Source organism: Schistocerca piceifrons, chromosome X (assembly GCF_021461385.2).
Source record: "Schistocerca piceifrons isolate TAMUIC-IGC-003096 chromosome X, iqSchPice1.1, whole genome shotgun sequence".
NCBI lineage: Eukaryota > Metazoa > Arthropoda > Insecta > Orthoptera > Acrididae > Schistocerca > Schistocerca piceifrons.
The window spans coordinates 489811188-489832789 of NC_060149.1; the positions used below are offsets into that span (position 1 = coordinate 489811188).

Here is a 21602-nt window from a genome sequence, read left to right on the forward strand (position 1 = left end):
CCATAACAAAAAAAACTTCGTTGGAGTTGCGAAAGAGGGTTGCATAAGTGGTAAAGACCTGGACACCAGGGTAAATTTGATTACATGGTAGATCTGTATACCACATTTTGAACTGTGAGATTTCCTGGGGCATTGTTGGACTCTGACAAACATTTGTTTATAAACCATATATTAAAACTGAAGGTATGAAACTACAGAGAGGAATCTGGGTAGCATGGAACAACTAGAGGTGGAGATACAGGAGTATTAAGCAACGAGTAACTAAAACGTGGCGAAGGAATATAGTAGAAACTGATGGTATTGAGATGAAACAGTAAAGACAGCAGAGGATAAAACATGTAAAAAGATAAGGCTTCGTAGACAGCCATGGATATCAGAAATACTGAACTGACGAAAGGAGACAATATAAAATGCAGCAAATGAAGCAGGCGAAAGGAAACACATCTAAAAATTTTTACAAGTGCAAAATGGCTAAACGGGAGTGGCTAGAAGACATGTAGTGATACAGAAGCATAACGACTACTTGGATAGATACCGTCTGTAGGAAAAAAGACCTTTAGAGAACCAATTGCAGGCTCGGGATTAGAATAGCCCTGTGAGGTATTCTTGCCTGTCGCAAGAAGAGACTAAAAGGCGTCTCACACCTTTCAGCCTTTAGGTGATGGCCCCCTGTAGGGTTTTGACATCCATTTTTCAAAATTTTCCCGAAGAGAGCCAATTGGAGAAGGGGCACCTTACATGGTGCATCGTGTCCATCGTGCAGAGATCTTTAGCCCGCTTTCTCTTCGTCACTTTCAGTCCCGCTCACTCTGTCTCTTTGGCGAGGATACATTCCTGGGAGCAGTTTCTGCCATCCACTATGCTGTCGCTTTCTGCGCCGACGACCACCATGGGCTTCTTCGCACCTGATATCCAGCACAGTAGCCAGTTTGTGGTGGGGTTGCCATGTACCCTGTTTGTTGTAGCCCCTTGACAACACAGGGTTCGCTCTGCTGATGCCTGCGCCGTTAACTCCCCATGTATGCCAAGGAGTAGATGCGTATCTCCCCAGGGCATCAGGACTCACGGGAATGGCCATCCTGCCACGTGGACCTCGCTATGGCTGGGTGGGCTCGTGTGAGGACTCTTAGGCGGAATTGGTGGCATCAGGGTGGATGACAGGCAATTAAGTGTGACATCTTCTCATATCTTCTCTGGCTGGTGGCCAGCCACCAGCAGTCAGTGTTCCTGGGCTCAATTTAATGCAAACACGTATGACCCCAAATCTTTAACCTCTCTGGCCACAACATGGGAGGAACAAAAGGCTAAGAATGGCAGCATAGCTTATTCGTCCCACTACCTAGTACGTAAAAGAGCTGATGAGGAATCTTTTGTCTGTGAAGCCTCAGTTCTTCATAGAGCACTTACAGGAAAAGTCAGGGGAGGTGGAGGGCTTGTCCAAAATGCGCTCTGGGTCAGTTTTGATAAAATGAGCATCCTGTGCACACTGCCGGGCATACTCGATTGTGACAAGTTAGGGGATGTTTCAGTTACTATCACGCCTCACAAGAGTTCAAATACGGTCCAGGGTATTATATTCCACAACGACCTTCTTTTGCACTTTAGTGGCGAGGTGTTCATTTCGTCTGGCGCATTCATTGGGGTCAGAGCAACGGTGCCTTCATCTTGGCTTTCGACGGTGATACATGGCCTGAGAAGGTAAAGGTGATGGTCTACCACTGTGACGTCAAGCCCCATACCCCTCGCCTCATGCTGTGTTTAAAGTGCTGGAAGTTCAGCCTTGTCTTCCTGCTGTACTTCCAGCGTCACACCTCGATATTGCGGACGCACATCAGATAACAATTGTACTGGCGATACCTGAGCTGCACCCTCCCCATGTCGGCCAAGGAGTAGATGCCCATCTCCTTGGGGCATCAGGACTCCTGGCAACGGTCATCCTGCCAGGTGGCCCTTGCTGAGGCTGGGTGGCGCCCGTGGGGAGAGCCCCTGGTCGGAGTGGGTGGTATCGTGGCGGATGTTCGGCAGATGAAATGTCAACATGTATCGGGTCGCTCTGCGGCCAAGTCTTTTAAAAAGAAAGGTACTGTCTCTGGTTCTGGTTCTCCTGCCCCTTCCGCCTTGGCCACTCCCTGGGAGGAGGGACAGGCCCGCCGGCTTGGGTCGAAGTACTTCCCCCGCTATTTAGTCTGTTCTCGGACCGATGGGGGGACGTTCGCCACCTCCAAGCCCATGTTCTTTGTCAAGCACCAGCACATCGAGGACATCTTCGGGGAAATCGAGGCCCTCGGTAAAATGAGTTAGGGGTCCGTTCTTATAAATACCACCTCTGCCACCCAGTCGGCGGCGCTCCAGGCGTGCGACTGACTAGGGGACATCCCAGTGTCCATTGTCCCGCATCTGGCACTGAATAGGACACGGGGTTATTTTTCATCGGGACCTCCTGCTGCAATCTGATGAGGATCTCAGGGCCAACCTGGAGCGCTGAGGCGTGCATTTCGTCCAGCGAGTCCCCAAAGACTGTCGCATCGACACCGGGGCCTTTATCCTCGCCTTCGAGGGGGACGTTCTCCCGGAGAAGGTAAAGGTGATGTGCTACCGGTGTGACGTGCGACCTTAGGTCCCACCTCCTATGCGCTGCTTTTGGTGTTTGCACTTTCGGCACATATCGTCATGGTGTGAGGCTGAGCCCCCTTTGTGGCGAATGTGGACGTCCTCTTGGTGAGGACCGTACATGCACCCCACCACCTCAATGCGTCAATTGTCCTGGCATCCACTCGCCTAGATCTTTAGACTGCCCCGTGTATCAGATGGAGAAGAAGATCCAAGAATTAAAAACTTTGGAACGCCTCTTATTCTGAGGCCAGGAAAATGTATGACCGCCTCCATCCCGTGACGTTGACAACTTCGTTTGCCTCAGTCGTGTCCATTCCTTCAACAGTATCCTCACCCCTATCCCGTCCCCCCTCCACCTCCTCACCCCATCCGGGGTCTATGCCTCTGCCTCCCAAATCCCTCCCTTCCAAATCCTCCTCCCTCGCGGCCCCTGCCCCCTCTGCCCCAGGGGCCACCCTTCCTCCTCCCCATCCGCCGCCTGAGAAGCGATCCTCTTCTCAGGCGTCCATTGGGGAAATGTTCCTGACCCCGGCTTCTGATGTCCGGCGTTCCAAAACCGACCCTGCGCGTGAGGACCTTCTTCGGGTCCAGCCCACCATCCCCGTGCCTCATTGGACTTCCAAGAAGGCCTCCAAGAAGAAGTCTTTATCCCCCTCTCCACCCTGGCGCGTTTCGTCTGACGCTCCATCCGTGAGTCGCTGCTCCCGGCTGTCCTCAGTTTCGCTGGGATGCTCTGCTGCCAGGCGCTCAGCTGGCCTCTCGTTGGCGAATGATGCTGCCCCTCCTACGCAACCCGGGAAAGCGGCCGCAGCTGACGACGACTCGATGGAACAGGATCCGCCTACTGCCGGTTATAGAGTTGTTCCCTTGAAACCTGGCCCCCTGCGGCCGTCGAGGTGACCAGCTCTTCACCTGTTTCGTTCCCCCTTTTTTTCTGACTAGCGATGGCTTTGTTAGATTGGAATATGAGGTATTCGATCTAATCGGGAGCAATTACAACTGCTCCTCCGCCTGCACTGTCCGCTCGTCCTTAGTCTCCAGGAAACCAAGTTGCGCCCAACTGACCGAATTGCTTTTACCCACTATACCTCAGAGCAGTCTGACCTCACCCCTGTGGACAGTATTCCAGCTCATGGTGGGGTCATGTTGCTCGTTCGGGACGATGTCTATTACCATCCTATCCCATTGACCACCCCACTCCAAGCAATAGCTGCCCGTATTACTCTTTCTGCCTTTACTTTTGCCGTTTGTTCCGTCTACACTCCATCGTCATCTGCAGTTAGTCAGGCTGACATGATGCACCTGATCGCTCAGCTTCCTCCACCGTTTTTATTGTTTGGTGACTTCAATGCCCATCATCCCCTTTGGGGCTCTCCAGCATCCTGTCAGAGAGGCTCCCTCTTGGCGGATGCCTTCAACCATCTCAATCTTGCCTGCCTCAATACTGGCGCCCCTACTTTCCTCTCGGACTCTACTCATACCTACTCCCACTTGGACCTCTCGATCTGTTCTACCACTATTGCCTGTCGGTTCGAGTGGTATGTCCTTTCTGACACCTATTCGAGCGACCACTTCCCCTGTGTCGTTCGTCTCCTACACCACGCCCCATCCCCACGTCCTTCGAGCTGGAACATACCGAAAGCTGACTGGGGACATTTCCAGACCACGATTTTCTCAGTTGTGACAGTCAGGTCGAATACCTCACGGCTGTTATCATAAATACTGCCGAACGTTCCATTCCTCGTACTACCTCCTCTTCACGTCGCGTTTCCGTCCCCTGGTGGAATGAGGATTGTAGAGACGCTATCCGTGCTCGACGACGTGCTTTACGCACCTTTCGCCGCCATCCTACGTTGGCGAATTGTATTAGATACAAACGACTCAGAGCGCAATGCTGTAGAGTCATCAAAGACAGCAAAAAACTTGTTGGGCCTCTTTCACCAGCTCCTTTAACAGTTTTACTCCCTCTTCTGCCGTCTGGGTGGCCTGCGCTGGCTGTCGGGCATGAAGGCCCGCTCCTCGGTTACTGGCCTGAGTCCAGGTACTGAGGTCCTTGTTGATCCTGTGGATGTCTCCAACGCCTTCGGCCAGTTTTTCGCGGAGGTTTCAAGCTCCGCCCATTACCACCCTGCCTTCCTTCCCAGGAAAGAGGCAGAAGAGGCTCGGCGACCTTCCTTCCACTCGCTGAATCTGGAAACTTATAATGCCCCCTTTACTATGCGGGAACTCGAACGTGCACTTGCACTGTCCTGGTCCTCTGCTCCAGGGCCAGATGCCATTCACGTTCAGATGCTGGCCCACCTTTCTCCGGCAGGCAAAAGCTTCCTTCTTCGTACCTACAATCGCGTCTGGACCGAAGGTCAGGTCCCCATGCGTTGGCGTGACGCCGTCGTTGTTCCTGTACCCAAACCCGGGAAGGATAGACACCTTCCTTCTAGTTACCGCCCCATTTCTTATACAAGCTGTGTCTGTAAGGTGATGGAGCGCATGGTTCATGCTCGGTTAGTTTGGATTCTTGAATCTCGATGGCTACTTACCAATGTTCAATGCAGGTTTCGTCGCCACCGCTCCGCTGTTGACCACCTTGTGACCTTGTCGAAATTCATCATGAGCAACTTTTTGCGAAAGTGCCAAACGGTAGCCATGTTCTTCGATTTGGAGAAGGCTAATGATACCTGTTGGAGAGGAGGTATCCTCCGCACTATGCACAGGTGGAATCTACGCGGTCGCCTGCCCCTTTATATTGATTCCTTTTTAACAGACCGAAAGTTTAGGGTACGTGTGGGTTCCGCCTTGTCCGACGTCTTCCTCCAGGAGAACAGAGTGCCTGAGGGCTCTGTCTTGAGCGTAGCCCTTTCTGCCATAGCGATCAATCCAATTATGGATTGCATTCCACCTAATGTCTCAGGCTCTATTTTTGTCGATGACTTCGCGATCTACTGCAGTGCCCAGCGAACATGCCTCCTGGAGCACTGCTTTCAGCGTTGTCTAGACAGCCTATACTCATGGTGTGGCAAATGGCTTCCGGTTATCTGAAGAGAAGACGGTTTGCATAAACTTTTGGCGATATAAAGCGTTCCTTCCGCCATCCTTACATCTCGGTCCCGTTGTTCTCCCATTTGGACAGGAAACTTTGTTGGTCTCCGCACGTCTCTTATTTGGCTGCCCATTGTACACGTTCCCTTAATGTCCTCAGAGTTCTTAGTGGTTCATCTTGGGGAGCGGATCGCACTGTCCTGCTTCTCTTGTATCAGTCCATTGTCCGATCAAAGCTGGATATGGGAGCCTCGTCTACTCGTCTGCTCAGCCATCCCTTTTACGCCATCTCAACTCCATCCACCATTGGGGGTTACGTCTTGCGACCGGAGCCTTCTACACCAGTCCCGTCGAGAGTCTTTATGCTGAAGCTGCCGAATTACCATTGACCTACTGGCGGGACGTACTGCTTTGTCGGTATGCCTGCCGGCTGTTGTCAATGCCCGACCACCCCTGCTATCAGTCCTTCTTCGCCGATTCTCTCGACAGTCAGTATGGGTTGTATGTGTCTGCCCTGCTGCCCCCTGGAGTCCGCTTTCGTCGCATGCTTCGACAATTGGATTTTGCCCTCCCTCCACTTTCAGAGAGGGTGAGAGCCCGACACCACCGTGGCTCCAGGCTCCGGTTCATTATATCACGACCTCAGCTCGCTCCCGAAGGAGGGTACTCCGGCTACAGTGTATTGCTCACGGTTTGTCGAACTTTGTGCGCGACTTGCCAGTCACACCTTTATTTACACTGATGGCTCCAAAACTGACGATGGTGTCGGCTGTGCCTTTGTCGTTGGGGCCGGCACCTTTAAATACCGGCTCCTAGACCAGTGTTCCAGCTTTATGGCCGAGCTTTTTGCTCTCCATCAGGCCATTCAGTATGCCCGCTGCCACCGCCATTCATTGTATGTACTCTGCTCTGACTCACTCAGTGCTCTTCAGAGCCTTGGAGCTCCATATCCGGTCCATCCCTTGGTGCAACGGATCCAGCAGTCCCTCCATTCTTCTGCTGCTGATGGCTCTCCTGTCAGCTTTCTGTGGGTTCGCGGCCATGTAGGAGTGCCTGGGAATGAGGCTGCTGATGCTGCAGCCAAGGCTGCAGTCCTCCTGCCTCGGCCAGCCTATCATTGTGTCCTGTCATCTGACATTAGTGGGGTTGTTTGTAGGAGGCTTGTGTCTTTGTGGTGGGATACTTGGTCACCACTTCAAGGAAACAAGCTCCGGGCAGTAAAACCATTCCCAACTGCTTGGACAACCTCCTCCCGACCATCTCGGCGAGAAGAGGTCCTTCTGACCAGGTTGCGGATTGGGGATTGCCGGTTTAGCCACCGCTACCTGCTCTCCGGTGACCAAGCCCCGCAGTGCCCTTGTGGTCGTGCATTAACAGTGCATCATGTTTTATTGTCGTGTCCCCGTTTCATTACTTTGACTGGCTTGTCCAAAGACATCTAACTCCTGTGGCAGGCACACCCATGAGGGTGGCTGTCCACCTGTCCCCTTGTTGCATCAACTGTATCATGCTGCCTCCTCTCGCGACTGCCACGTCTACAAAGATGAGAAACGTATACAGGAAATTAGAGCGAAAGAGATGTCGACCTCGGCTGCTCGCAAGTTATTAAATAGCAGAAAACCCACTGTGCTTCTGGCAGGTACATACAGTACCGTTCTCGCTTCTCCTCGGCCTACCAGTGAGATAGCTACACAGACATGTAATCTAACATTTAGTGATTCCGTCGTCAGATCGGCCAGTGCTAAGATCGCCCGATCAACGTCTCCTCTTCCTCCCACCAACCCTAAGGCTCAACCATCATCTGCTACTGCTAAGACGAGGACCCCTAAATCAGATGCTCGGACCTTCAAAAAAGAACCGACACGTGAAGATATCTTGCGTACACAAACTACACAGCCATCAACTGTTCTTTCGACAAAACGTAATTCTTCAAAGAAGGCTCATAGAAAAGTGTTCTCTATCTCCGCCGAGGCGCGTTTCTTCTCCTGCGCCACCCAGAAGTTGCCGTCCCCGGCCATCTTCAGTTTCGCCAGGCCGCACTGCTTGTAGCCCATCATCTGGCCTTTCACTGGTGGAGGAAGCTGCCCCTCCTGACCGGCTCAGGAAGGTGGCAGACGCAACTGTTGAGTTGATGGACCATGACTCACCACCTACCGATTGCAGCAGCAGTGCTCACTCGAAGCCAGGCCCTCAGCGGCCATCGAGGTGACCCTTTCTTGTTTCTTCTTTTTTTCGTTTTCATAATGGCACTTAATGGAATATTCGTGGCATTAGGTCCAACCTAGAGGAACTAAAATTGCTCCTTCGAATGCACTGCCCGCTTGTTGTAGGTCTCTAAGAAACGAAACGATTGTATTGACCTGGCGCACTATATCTCCGTGCATTTTGACCTACCACCTGTGGCAGGTATTCCAGCTCATGGAGGGGTCATGTTGCTGGTTTGGGATGATGTCTACTACGATCCAATCACATTGCACACAGATCTTCAGGCAGTTGCCGTCTGAATTACTCTCCCCACTTCCACATTTTCCATTAGTAATGACACTCCATCGTCTGCCTTTACTAGGGCAGACGTGAGAAAACTGATTGCTCAGCTTCCTACACCATTTTTGTTGGAGACTTTAACGCCCACCATCCCCTTTGGGGCTCTCAAGCATCTTGTCTGAGAGGTTCCCTCTTGGCAGACCTTTTCAACCACATCAATCTAGTCCGCTTAAATACCGGTGCACCTACCTTTCGGACGCAACGCGTATCTAGTCCCACTTGGACTTCTCAATATCCACGATCCAACTTGCATGTCGGTTCGAGTGGTATGCTCTGTCTGACACATACTCGAGCGACCATATCCCCTGCGTAATCCATCTCCTGCAACACAACCCTTCTCAACGTTCCACGAGCTGGAACCTCTCCAAAGCCGACTGAGGGCTTTTCAGCTCCCTGGCGACCTTCCATGATCAACACTTCTCCAGCTGCGATAGTCAGGTAGCATACCGCACGGACGTTATTTTCACTGCTGCTGAATATTCCATCCCTCGTACGCCCTCTTCTCCACGTCGAGCCCCAGTCCCCTGGTGGACTACAGCATGCAGCGACGCTATTCGTGCTCGGCGACGTGCTTCACGCGCCTTCCAACGCCACCCTACGATGGCGAACTATATTTTACAAACGACTCTGTGGACAATGTCGTCGTATTATCAAAGAAAGCAAAAAGGCTTGCTGGGTGGCGTTCACCAGCTCATTCAACAGTTTTACTCCGCCTTTGGTAGTCTGGGGAGGCCTGCGCCAGCTATCTGGCACCAAGGTCCACTCCCCGATTTCTGACCTGACTGTCGCGAATGAAGTCCTTGTGGATCCTGATGTCTCAAATGCCTTCGGCCGCTTTTTCGCGGAAGTTTCACTAACGGTTTCAGTTTCCCTGGTGAGAAAAGGGTCTGTATGAACTTCCGGCGTTAAAGTTTCATCCACCATCCTTACATCTCGGTCCTGTTGCTCTCCCAATCGTGGAGACAAAATTTTTATGTCTTACATTTCACAGGAAACTTAGCTGGTCTCCACATGTCTTACTTGGCTGCTCGTTGTACCTGTTCCCTAAATGTCCATGTTCTTAGCTGTATGTCATGGGGAGCAGATCGAATCGCCCTGCTTCCCTTATATCGTTCCATTGTCTGATCAAAGCGGGATTATGGGAGCTTTGTCTAGTCTTCTGCCCGACCGACCGTCTTACGCCGTCTAAACTTTATCTACCACAGGGGTTACGTCTGACGACTGGAGCATTCTAAGCCAGCCCTGTTGAGTATGTATACCGAAGCTGTCCAATTACTGCTAAACTACCGGCGCGATATGTTGCTTTGTCGGTACGCCTGCCGACTGAAGTCATTGCCCGACCATCTGTCATATTTCTCCTTCTTTGACGACTCTCTCGACCGCCAATACTGGCTGTATGTCTCTGCCCTGTTACCTCCTGGAGTTCGGTTTCGTCGCCTGCTTCAGCAACTTGATTTTACCCTCCCTACCACTTTTCGAGTGGGTGAGAGCCAGACGCCACCTTGGGTCCAGGTTCGCGTTCGCCATGAACTCAGCTCGCTCCCAAAGGAGAGGACAGCGGATTCGATATCCCGCTCGAGGTTTGTCGAACTTCGTTCGAGGCTCACTAATAACGAATTTATTTACACACATGGCTCAGACTGCTGCTGGCGTCGGATGTGCCTTTGTCGTTGGGAATGATACCTTTCAATACCGGCCACTTGACCAATGTTCAAGCTTTACAGCTGAGCTTTCTGCTCTCTATCAGACTGTTCACAAAATCCGCCACCATCGACGTTCTCCCTATGCCATCTGCTCTGATTCTTTGAGCGCCATTCAGTCTGAGACCCATATTCGTACAAACCTCTCGTGCAACGAATTTAATGGTCCCTTCAGTCGCTAGCTGATACCAGTGCTCATGTCTTTTCTTTTATTCCTGGCAGCGTTGGTGTGTCTGGGAACGAAGCTGCTGATGCTGCGGCCAAGGCTGCTGTCCTCCTGCCTCGGACAGCTGCCTTTTGTGTCCCATCAACTGATGTTTGTGGGGTTCTTTGTTGGTGCGTTTCATCATAATGGCATGAAAATAAGCTTAGGGACAGCAAACCGATCCCGACGGCTTGGGCGACCTCCTCACGTCCTTCCCGGCGAGAGGTGGTCATTTTGGCCAGGTTGTGGATTGCGCACTGCCGATTTAGCCACCGCTACCCGTTGTTCGGTGACCCTGCCCTGCAGTGCCCCTGTGGTCACCCATTGACGTTGCGCAGTTTTATTGTCCTGTCCCCATTGTATTAACTCTCGTGTTGTCCTGTGTCTGCTGTCTACCTTACAGGAACTGTCAGCTGATGACGCTCGAGCAGCTGCTCGTACCCTTAGTTTTATTACATTAACGAACTTGTCCAGAGATCTTATTTTATCTGCTTCTTTGTAAGTCCTCTCTGGTGTTGCCCCATGCGTTTTTCTACGCTATTAGTGCACTAACGTTTGTGACTGGGCGCTAATGACCTTAGTAGTTGAGCGCCCTAAACAAAACAAAACCCCCCCAGGGGGTCCACAACTCTTTTGTGGATACGTGCGTGGCGAGCACGGGGCCCCGAGCCATTGCAGCCTTCTTTCTCTCCCGGGCTGCATTTCCTTTCCCTTCCCCTCCTTTCCCCTCCATACCCCTTTCCCCTCGCCCTCTCCTCTCCCTCTATTGGTGTCCTTGCTTATGTTGGCCCCCGCTATCCTCCTGGTTCTGTTGGTTTTACACTCCGGCTTTGTTGCGTAATCATCTCCTCCTTTTGGCATTCCTTGGTCCCCCTCTGGGGTTTGACCTCCATTCCAAAATTTCTCTTCCGTAGTGTGAGCCATTTGGGGAAGAGCACCTTACCTAGTGTCTCCGACGTGTGCCCTCCTAGTACATTCCACCTTTTCTTTTACGTCGTTGTCTGATGCTAGGGTGCATAGCCAGCACGGTAGCCAGCCCGTGTGGTGGGGTCGCTATGTACCCTTTTGGTTGAGCCCCCTGAACACACAGGGATCACACTTCTGATACCTGAGCTGTGACCTCCTCATGCATGCCTTGGAGTGGTTGCTCGTCATCCTGGAGCATCGGAACTCCCGGCAATGGCCGCCGTGCCAGACGGCCCTTGCTGTGGCTGGGTGGCGCCCGTGAGGAGAGCCCCTGATCGGAGTGGGTGGTATCAGGGCGGACGCTATGCAGATGAAACGCATACGGGTCCAAAACTCTGGCCGCTCTTCTGCGGCCGTCTCTCTGCGTGGTACTGATTCCTCAAGTGCTGCTTCTCTTGCCCCTTCGGCCTTCCCTTCCGTGGCTACCCCCTGGGAGGAGGGTCAGGCCCGTCGTCTAGGGGCAAAACCTTTCCCCCGTTATCTAGTTTGCACCAGGACTGATGGAGATCCTTTCACCAGTGTCAAACCTTTATTCTTTGTGGAACACATTGAAGACAAGTTCGGAGATGTGGACTCCCTGAGCAAGATGCGGTCAGGTTCGTTGCTGATAAAAACTGCTTCGGCTGCCCAATCTGCGGCCCTTCGTGCCTGTACCCATCTTGGCACAATTCCCGTGTCCATTACCCCTCACCAGTCTCTAAATATGGTACAAGGTGTGATTTTTCACAGAGACCTCATCCTTCAAACTGATGAGGAACTTCGGGACAATCTCGGACGGCGGGGTGTTCACTTTGTTCGGCGTGTTCAGAAGGGTCCTAAAGATAATCGTATTGATACTGGTGCCTTTATCCTGGCCTTTGAAGGGGATACCCTTCCTGAGAAAGTTAAGATTATGGTCTATCGCAGTGATGTGAAGCCGTACATCCCACCTCCTATGCGGTGTTTTAAGTGCTTGCGTTTTGGCCACATGTCTTCTCGCTGTTCCCAGGACCCTCTCTGTGGTGACTGTGGACGTCCACTCCATGAGGGGAGTCCCTGTGTTCCCCCTCCTGTATGTGTAAATTGTCATGGCAGTCATTCTCCACGTTCAGCAGATTGCCCAGTCTATAAGAAAGAAAAAAAGATACAGGAGTATAAGTCCCTTGATCGTTTAAGCTACACAGAGGCCCATAAGAAATATGCACGATTGCACCCTGTGTCCATGACATCTAGTTACGCCTTGGTTACATCTTCATCCCTTCCTCCCCCTTCCTTACCCCCATCCCGGACCCCTCTCCTTCCCCCCTCCCCTGCGGCTCCCACACCTTCTCCTCTGGGCGCTGCTCCCCCTCCCCAGCCGGAGAAGTGTCCCACTCCTTCGGCGTCTGCCGGTCAAGGGCGCCTCTCCCCGGGATGCCCCTTCCCGGCACCTTCCAGGTCAAAGGTCTGATGCAGCGCGGCGACCGCGAGAGCCGCGGTCTCTCGGCCCCCAGGTCGCCCGGTCTCTTTCTGTTCCTGATCTTCCTGCAGCTGGCTCCATTATGCCACACAGCCCTCCTCGATCTCAGCCTGAAAAGAAGAAGAAACATAAGTCCCGGGACAAAGAGCCTCTGGTGTCACCGGAGGTCCCTTCCCCGACTTCACAACCGGATTCTGACCTGTCGTTTATGGATGTCGCCCCCTCCTTGTCGGTGACGGGTGGGGACCCGGCGGTATGACTGGATTTAGCGTGTTCAGCCCTCATTTAAACCATCGTTCTGTGGTTCTCCAATGGAATTGTAATGGCTACTATCGTCACCTTCCGGAATTGAAATCCCTTCTTTCGTCCTACTCAGCAGCTTGTGTGGTTCTCCAGGAATCTCACTTTACTGATGCTCACTCACCGACCCTCTGTGGGTTCCGTGTTTTCTGTCGAAATCGGGTCGGACCCTTGCGGGCTTCTGGTGGCGTTTGTACGTTGGTCCGTACAGACATTGCTAGCACGTGGATTCCTCTCCAAACTACATTGGAAGCGGTTGCTGTTAGGGTCCACTTAGACTCTGCAGTCACAGTATGCAATCTTTATCTCCCTCCTGACAGGACTCTTACACCTGCTGCCTTAACCACCCTTCTTCAGCAACTTCCTCCTCCCTTCCTCCTCCTTGGGGATTTTAATGCTCATCATTCTTTGTGTGGCAGTGCCTTTCCATCTAGACGAGGTCTTCTTATAGACCAATTTATTGCAGACCACGACCTGTGCCTTCTTCATGATGGCTCCCCTACTCATTTCAGTGCTGGTCATGGTACCTTTTCTGCCATTGATCTTTCTCTTTCTTCTCCCTCTCTCCTCCCTTCATTACACTGGTCGCCACATGACGACCTTTGTGATAGTGACCATTTCCCGTTGATTATCACGCTCCCTTCCCGCTCCCCGATGGAGAGGTTACCTCGTTGGTCTTTCCACCGCGCCGATTGGCCTCTATATACTGCACAGGTCGAGTTTTCTCCCTCTTTGTCGGGTTGTATTGATGACGTCCTACGTGACGTGTCTGACGCGATTGTTCGCGCTGCTAACCTTGCTGTCCCGCGCTCATCTGGACAATTTCGTCGTCGGCAAGTCCCGTGGTGGAGTACGGCCATTGCCATTGCCATCCGTGATCGCCGTCGAGCTTTGCAACACTTTAAGAGGCACCCATCTGTAGCCAGCCTTTCTACCTTTAAGCGCCTTCGCGCTAAAGCCCGTTATTTAATCAAACAGAGCAAGCGGATATGTTGGGAACGATTCGTTTCTTCCCTTGGTTCCACTGTCCCTCTGTCACGGGTATGGGCTACACTTCGCTCTCTCCAAGGTTGCCATCGGCAGTCCACCCTCCCAGGCCTTCACCTCCCAGATGGCATTTGTACGGACCCATTAGTTCTCGCAGAACATCTTGCGACCCATTTTGCAGTGGCATCAGCGTCGGCCTCCTATCCAGCTGCTTTCCTTCATCAAAAACAGCAGGCTGAAGCTGTCACCTTATGTTTCACCACTTGTGAGTCAGAATCTTACAACGAACCTTTCACTGAATGGGACTTTCTTTCTGCTCTATCTTCTTCTCACGATACGGCCCCTGGCCCAGATTCCATTCATAACCAGCTGCTTCAACATCTCAGTGCTCCACAATGGCACCATCTTCTTCGGGTGTTCAACCGTATCTGGCTCCAGGGTGGCTTCCCTTCTCAGTGGAGGGATAGCATTGTGGTTCCTGTCCTTAAGCCTGGTCAGAACCCCCTATCTGTTGACAGCTATCGGCCAATTAGTTTGACCAATGTTGGTTGTAAGTTACTTGAACGGCTGGTAGCCCGTCGGCTCACTTGGGTCCTCGAATCTCGGGATCTATTGTCCCCTTACCAGTGTGGCTTTCGAGAGGGACGATCTCCAATCGATCATTTACTTCGCTTGGAATCCGCAGTTCGGCAGGCTTTTTCCCAGCGCCGCCATTTTGGTTGCAGTGTTTTTTGACCTTCGCAAGGCCTATGACACGGCCTGGCCATCACATCTTACTAACCCTTCATCAGTGGGGTCTTCGGGGCCCACTCCCGATTTTTATCCGCCAGTTCCTGATCCATCGGTCATTCAGAGTTCGAGTTGGTACTGCTTTTAGTTCTCCACGGACCCAGGAGACGGGCATCCCACAGGGTTCTGTGTAGAGTGTCCTTCTTTTCCTCATTGCTATCGATGGACTTGTGGCCTCTGTCGGTCCCTTGGTCGCCCCTGCCCTGTATGTGGATGATTTCTGCATTTGGGTTAGTTCCTCCTCGATGCCATCTGCAGAACGGCAGCTCCAGGTGGCTATACGGCGTGCCTCTGCATGGACCCTCTCACACGGGTTTCAATTCTCTCCTTTAAAATCGCGGGTGGTCCACTTCTGTCGCCGTACTACAGTCCACCCTGATCCAGAGCTCTATCTCGCTGCACAAAGATTGCCTGTGGTTCCACAGTTTCGTTTCCTAGGTCTTCTTTTCGACAACAAGCTCACTTAGCTGCCCCATATCAGACTCCTGAAGGTAGGATGTTTCCGTAAACTCAATGTCCTTCGCTTCCTTGCCCACTCCTCTTGGGGTGCGGACCGTTCCCTCCTCCTCCGTCTTTATCGTGCTCTAGTTCTGTCACGTTTGGACTATGGTTGTCAAGTTTATGGTTCAGCTGCTCCTTCCACGCTGCACGTGCTGGATCCGGTCCACCATCGTGGTATCCGTTTGGCCACCGGTGCCTTCCCTACTAGCCCTGTTGATAGTCTCCTGGTTGAAGCTGGGATCCCCCCCCCTTTCTGTTCGGCGGTCCCAGCTTCTGGTGTCTTATGCCCTTACTATCCGTTCTTCTCCCGCTCATCCTTCCTATTCTATCCTATTCCCAGACCATGGACGTCGCCCGCCTGACTCCCGCCCTCGGGCGGGTTTACCGGTTGGACTGCGCCTTGCGTCTCTTAACCGTGATTTTCGGCTTCCTTCTTTGTCCTGTCTTCCTCGCTCCCTCCCCTCCACCCCTCCTTGGTTAGTTCCTCGGCCTCGAATTCGGATGGATCTCCGCCGCGGTCCGAAAGATTCCATCCCCCCGGTGGTGTTCCGTTCCTTTTTCCGCCAAATTTTATGGGAGTTTCGGGATGCTGTTGTTTTTTACACTGATGGCTCTAAATCTGCTGATCATGTTGGGTATGCCTTCACGTCCTTTGTTGGAACGGAAAATCATCTACTGCCATCCTCATGTGGGGTGTTTACTGCGGAATTGATGGCAATTTCCCGGGCCCTTACCTTTATTAAACAATCCCAACAAAACCGCGTTTTGTTATGTACGGACTCGATGAGTGGCCTTCTTGCTATTGACCGGTGTTTTTCGCGCCACCCCTTGGTCTCTGCCATCCATGACCATCTCGCTGATCTTCACCGTGCTGCTTGTTCCATTGACTTCCTATGGGTCCCGGGCCATGTGGGTATCCCGGGTAATGAGCTCGCTGATCGTTTGGCTGGGGGAGCAGTTACTTACCCCCCCGTTTTCTGTAACCCCTCCTGCAGCGGATTTACGGCTTCACATCAAATCCCACTTTGCACAGTCATGGGCCAATTCTTGGGAGGCTACTCCACTGTCTAATAAACTTCGTGCCATTAAGGTGAATCCAGGCCCATGGCGTTCTTCCTTTCGCCTCTCCCGCAAGGACTCGACCACACTGTGTCGTCTCCGCATTGGCCATACCAGGCTGACCCATGGTTTCCTTTTGCGTGATGAGCCACCCCCGCTATGTGGTTGTGGAGCCTTCCAGTCAGTGGCCCACATTTTGGTTGAATGCCCCCTTCTTTTGGCTCTGCGTGCTAAGTACAGACTCCCCCACACTTTACCTTTGATGTTGGCTGACGATTCCCGGATGGTCTCTCTGGTTCTAGGTTTCCTCCGGGAGAGTGGTTTTTATTCTCAGTTTTAAAGTTTTTAATCTCCCTCTGGTGTTGGGGCAGGGCGGTGAGTGTTTGGGTGTCTCCCACTGTAGGCAGTGTTCAGAGATTCCCGATTCACCTCCCTGACCGGAATCCTCTTTTCTTTCCCTTTTACTCTGTTTTTACCTCTTCTTTTTAAGGCTTGGTTAGTTTTTCTATTCCCATACGTACTTTCTGCATTATAGCAGTTGTACCTTTTCAGTCACAGGTGGTCTTGCCCATGCTGCTTCAGCATAGTGTTGGGTTCGTTCTCTTGCCAACTTCCCTCATTTGTTTTTACTATTGACAACGTGACTGCCCTTTTACGTTTCCCCTTTTTCCGTTTTATTGTTCTGACTTTTCTGAGATGTCCCGTTAGCAGAATGGAGTCTATTTGAAACAAGGGACTGATGACCTTGCTGTTTGGTCCCTTTAACCTCAAACAACCAACCAACCAACCAACCAACAAAACAAAACTCGGCAAAAGCTTCGTCTGGACCTTTTGCAAGACCCTAAGGACTGTTAACCCTACCCCTCTGCTGTCACTTTCCTTCGATTCTTGGCGTTCTGGGGCTCTAAAGTTTACACAGACGGCTCGATGGCTGATGGTAATGTTGGTTTCTCCTATGTCCATAGAGGACATATTGAAAAGCATTCTTTGCCTGCTTGCTGCAATGTATTCACTGCAGATCTTGTGGCCATATCTCGTGCACTTCGGTACATCCATTCCTGTTCTGATGAGTCGTTTGTTCTTTGTTGTGACCCAATGAGCAGCTTGCAAGCTATCGACCAGTGCTACCCTCGCCATCCATTGGTAGCGAACATCCAGGAACCCCTCACTGCCCTGGAATGATCCAGTCGTTCAGTGGCGTGTGGACTCCAGGACACGTCGGAATTCCAGGCAACGAACTTGTTGACCGGCTGACCAAACAAGCTACGTGGAAACCGCTCCTGGAGTTGGACATCTCTGGAACTGACCTGCGTTCTGTCTTACGCCGCAAGTGTTTCCGGCTTTGGGAGATTGAGTGGCATAACAGTATGCACAAGAAGCTGCATGTCATTAAGGAGACTGCAGATACTTGGAAGTCTCTCCTGCGGCCTTCTCGCAGGGAATCAGTTGACCTTTGTGGACTCCGCATTGGCCATACGTGTCACACATGGTTACCGCCTCCATTGCGAGGACCCACCGCAGTGTCGCTGTGGCGTGGCTCCTAAATGACAGTCGTCCACCTCTTGCTGGACTGGCCACTTTTATCAGCTCTTCGGGGACTTCTAACTTTCCAGCACACTACCTTCGGTGTTGGGCGACAATGCCTCAACAGAAGTTTTAATTTTAGGTTTTATTCGTGAGGGTGGGTTTTATTAATCTGAGTTTTAGTGCATGTCCATTGTCCCTCTGTCCTCAACCCTATGGTTTTTGGGTGTTTTAATGTGCTGCCGAGTGGCTGGCTTCTCCTTTTTTATTCTCATGGTCGACCAGTCATGGTAATCTTTCTTTTAGTCTCTTCTACAGTAAGTGTGAAGTTGTATATAGTTTCTACAGAAACCAGGCAGAACACGAGTTGAGACGTGAAAGGGAAGCAGTGGTAGAAGAGTGAGACAAGGTTGTAGCCTGTCCGCATTATTAATCTGTACAGTAATCAAACAGGGAAGCATAGAAAAATTTGGACGCGGCATTATCAAGTTTCGAGAAATAAAAACTGAGGCTTCCCAGTGACACTAATTGTCAAAAACAAGAGTAGGAAGAGCAGTTAAACGGAATGGAGAGTGTCTTGAAAGGATGTAACAAAACCATGAGTAAAACCAAAATATTGGTAGTGGAATGTTGTCGAATTAAATCTAGCGAGGCTGAGGAATTTATCATTAGGAAACTAAAGTCTAAAAGTAGATTAGTTTTGAAACTTCCTGGCAGATGGAAACTGTGTGCTGGATCGATACTCTCAGGAACTTTCTTTTTGTGGGAAAGTACGACTGAGGTACCCAGGCGCGACGCATGACCCGTCCTCACGGCTTTACTTCCACCGGTACCTCGTCTCCTACCTTCCAAAATTCACAGCAGCTCTCCTGCGAACCTTGCAAGCCCAGCACTCCTGAAGGGAAGGATATTGCGGAGACATGGCTTAGAAAGAGCCTGGCGATCTTCCCGGGGGGTGTTGGTCTTGAAAGATTAGCAGGAGAGCTGTGAAGTTTAGAAGTTAAGAGACAAGATACTTGTGAACGTAATACTGCTAGGACAGGTCCAGAGTCGTGCCTGGGTAGTTAAACCGGTAGAGCCCTTCCCCGTAAAACGCAAAGTCCCGAGTGAGGTTCTCGGTCCGGCACAATTTTAATCCACCAAGAAGTTTGTGTACACTCTGCTGCAGAATGAAAATACCTTTCTAGACAAGTTTTGCTGTTCGGCCAGTGAAATAAGATCTAGTGAGAATATAAAATGGACCGTCAATGGCAAAATGTTAAGTCTTTGGACTGCAGCATCACATACTGCATTGTATGGCAGGCACAGCAAGAAATAATGCATTCCTTCTGAAACAGTTTGAGCGCTCCTTACAGAAAAGTAGCAACTACCCTCGATTACAAGAGATAAAGTATAACATGGAGAATCCGCGACCGACGGACATCTTCTACAGAGAGAAGGAAAAGTCTTCAAAAGGCGCCAGGTAGGAGAAATAGGAGTTCGGCATGATTTGGTTAATTTGACAATCTTCGTGCACACTGTGACAAGCAGGTACTGGGTCCCATCACTAATGAACCGAAGGCGGCGGTGAACTGTGTACAGCTCTTGGCGAATTTGATCTGTGGCTCCAGACACGGGCATAACCACTCTCATAAACGCCGTAAACTCACTGGTTTGTGTGTACGTATAGTTTCGCAATATTTTTCACATTAAATACACATCGCCTAAAAGCAAAAGTTCTATTTTCGTCAAAATATAATACCTATCGTATTTAATCGTAAAGTTAGTACACGTCTCAGGCAATTCAGCTCATTGAAACATGTAACTAGTTCTTGTTACTCGTTAATTCTTCAGACAGACTTGGAAGATTATTTTTGAGTAACCTGATGGAACCCAACTTACTGATATTCTTAGATACAGATTGCACAAGTAGGTAAGATTGTCCATTCTAGTCCGGTTAAACTAATACTGTAGCAACATGCGCCTATGAACAGCAGCAACAGCCAACAGTTGTGCAGCCGATACTAAGCACCACAGACACAAGATAGCGCGTGGTACTAACGCTTCCTCCTAATATGAACGGTGACGCATATTAACATCTTTAAAAGTTTAAAACCTTTACGAAGATGGTTACATTTCATACGTCGTAATGTGTGGTCTAAAACGTAGTGGACGTAAACGCTATCACATATTTACAATAAATTTGTGAATAAAGTGCCCGTTCTACTTTGATGCTCTGCTCTGTTGAAAACTTAGATTCCGTTCGGCTTACCTTAACAGCTCTTAGCCAACCGACAACTGTTGCCGATGCCAAACTGTCAATAACCCCAGCACAGAGCAGTTCGTCCCACGGAAGAAATCATTGCGTGTGAAGCAGGCCCAATTGTGCAGCACTCACTGCTCTGTGCCGCGATTATACCGCTTTGGTTTCTGCGAACTTCATTTAGCCCAAATCGGTCCATTCCAGGAAAATTTTAAAAGAACGCTTTCAGATACCTTCTGTTTCGGTCGGAACAGCTACATAACTTTCAGTAAAGTTTTTGACATTGAGGCAATGGGTGTTCCATAATAAAGGCCAGTTTACTTCGTCCTTCCTGTCCCTCTTTACGTTTTCGGTAAGTACAGTTCAGTTTGACTAACATTTAAATTAGAATGTGATTCACTCACGTTCTGCCCGAACATATAAATTGTTAATGATTCGAGTTTGTATGGGGATAAAGCAAGTTAGCACATTCACCATTGCTTGTTAATTGATTAGTTTCAAAATAGCGTGCAGTTTCAGGCATCTTCTCACATTAGAGGGCAGCAGATTGATAAATGCCTTTTTCCAACTTGAACAGGAATTCACCTTTGCCCCACTGCGGAATAGAAAAGTCTTCGTCGTTGAGACGAGTGATAGTAGTCATTGAGCTGTACAATAGTTACTGAAGGGCTAAATGTTCAGTCTGCTGTTTATTCCAGGCGCTGACACCAGAGGAGTCTGAGTCGACATTAGGTGTGACGACAGTCAGCCCACATTTGACGCTGACGCAGGCGGTCTTCGTGGAGGCTTTCATAACATTCTTCTTGATGATGACGGTGTTTGGCGCCAGGTCTGCCAGAGGCAGTGCTGGATTTGCCATTGGCTTATCCATCACGACATGCCACCTGTTCGCGGTATGTATACTCTTCGTACCTACTAAATAGCCGTAATGGAGCAAAGCCAGTAGCAATAAACAAACGTTCCATGAAGCTGTTGAGGAAGCGTGGTACAGCATAATGAAAAGTGGATGGTCTTCGCCATAGCTCTTACCATTTGTAGCTGTGGTCTTCTCCCCTCTGTTGGAGAGTCCAACATGACACGTGATAGTGGTCTTTACCGAAAGTTGTCAAACAGCACCAATCATCTGGACATACAGAGATAGTCAGTTAGGAATTGTAACTGGAATTACTTTGCCGCTGCCATCGCCTTTAGCACCCTGACTCGATGCAGCTGTCCAGAATCACGTCCATTCTATCGGCTGTCGGATGACAGTAATCTTGGTAGACTTCAGAAATTACTGTCGCCATTTCAGATCAGATGAGCTCGCCAATGCTGTGAGACATCAATTGATGGAGCACCTCATTGCATTTACACTGGCTGTATTGTGCCTGTATGTGTGGGAATTTCTCAACGTGCCAGCACTTTCTCTAACATAGCTTGAGGGGCAGATTGCATGCACAGCCGAAAGCTCAAACGCCTGCTGGTGGACTGCCAGCGTCGTGTCCTTGCCATATTCAACTATATTTGGAGCGAGGGTGAGAGCTCGTCTTCGTGGTGAGAGCGAGAGCATCGTGGTACTGTAACACCACATTGAGAATGACAGCTATAACTTAGTCTCGCTAATGTTACCTGCAAGTTGCTCGAGCATATGGTTGTATCAGTAACTAGATCGTCGATATTTTGGTTATCAGCCCAGTTTCCGTCAAGGTCGCTCTACTG

The 21602-nt window shown here is 50.6% G+C and overlaps 1 protein-coding gene across 1 annotated transcript in view; it reads left to right on the plus strand.

The window, feature by feature from the left end:
• LOC124722448 (aquaporin AQPcic-like) overlaps positions 1–21602 on the plus strand; it is a 69726-nt gene that overhangs the window by 23971 nt on the left and 24153 nt on the right. Inside the window, exon 4 of the mRNA XM_047247609.1 lies at positions 20603–20797. Within this exon, the coding sequence (XP_047103565.1) occupies positions 20603–20797 (195 nt within the window). The remainder of the gene's footprint in view (positions 1–20602; positions 20798–21602) is intronic.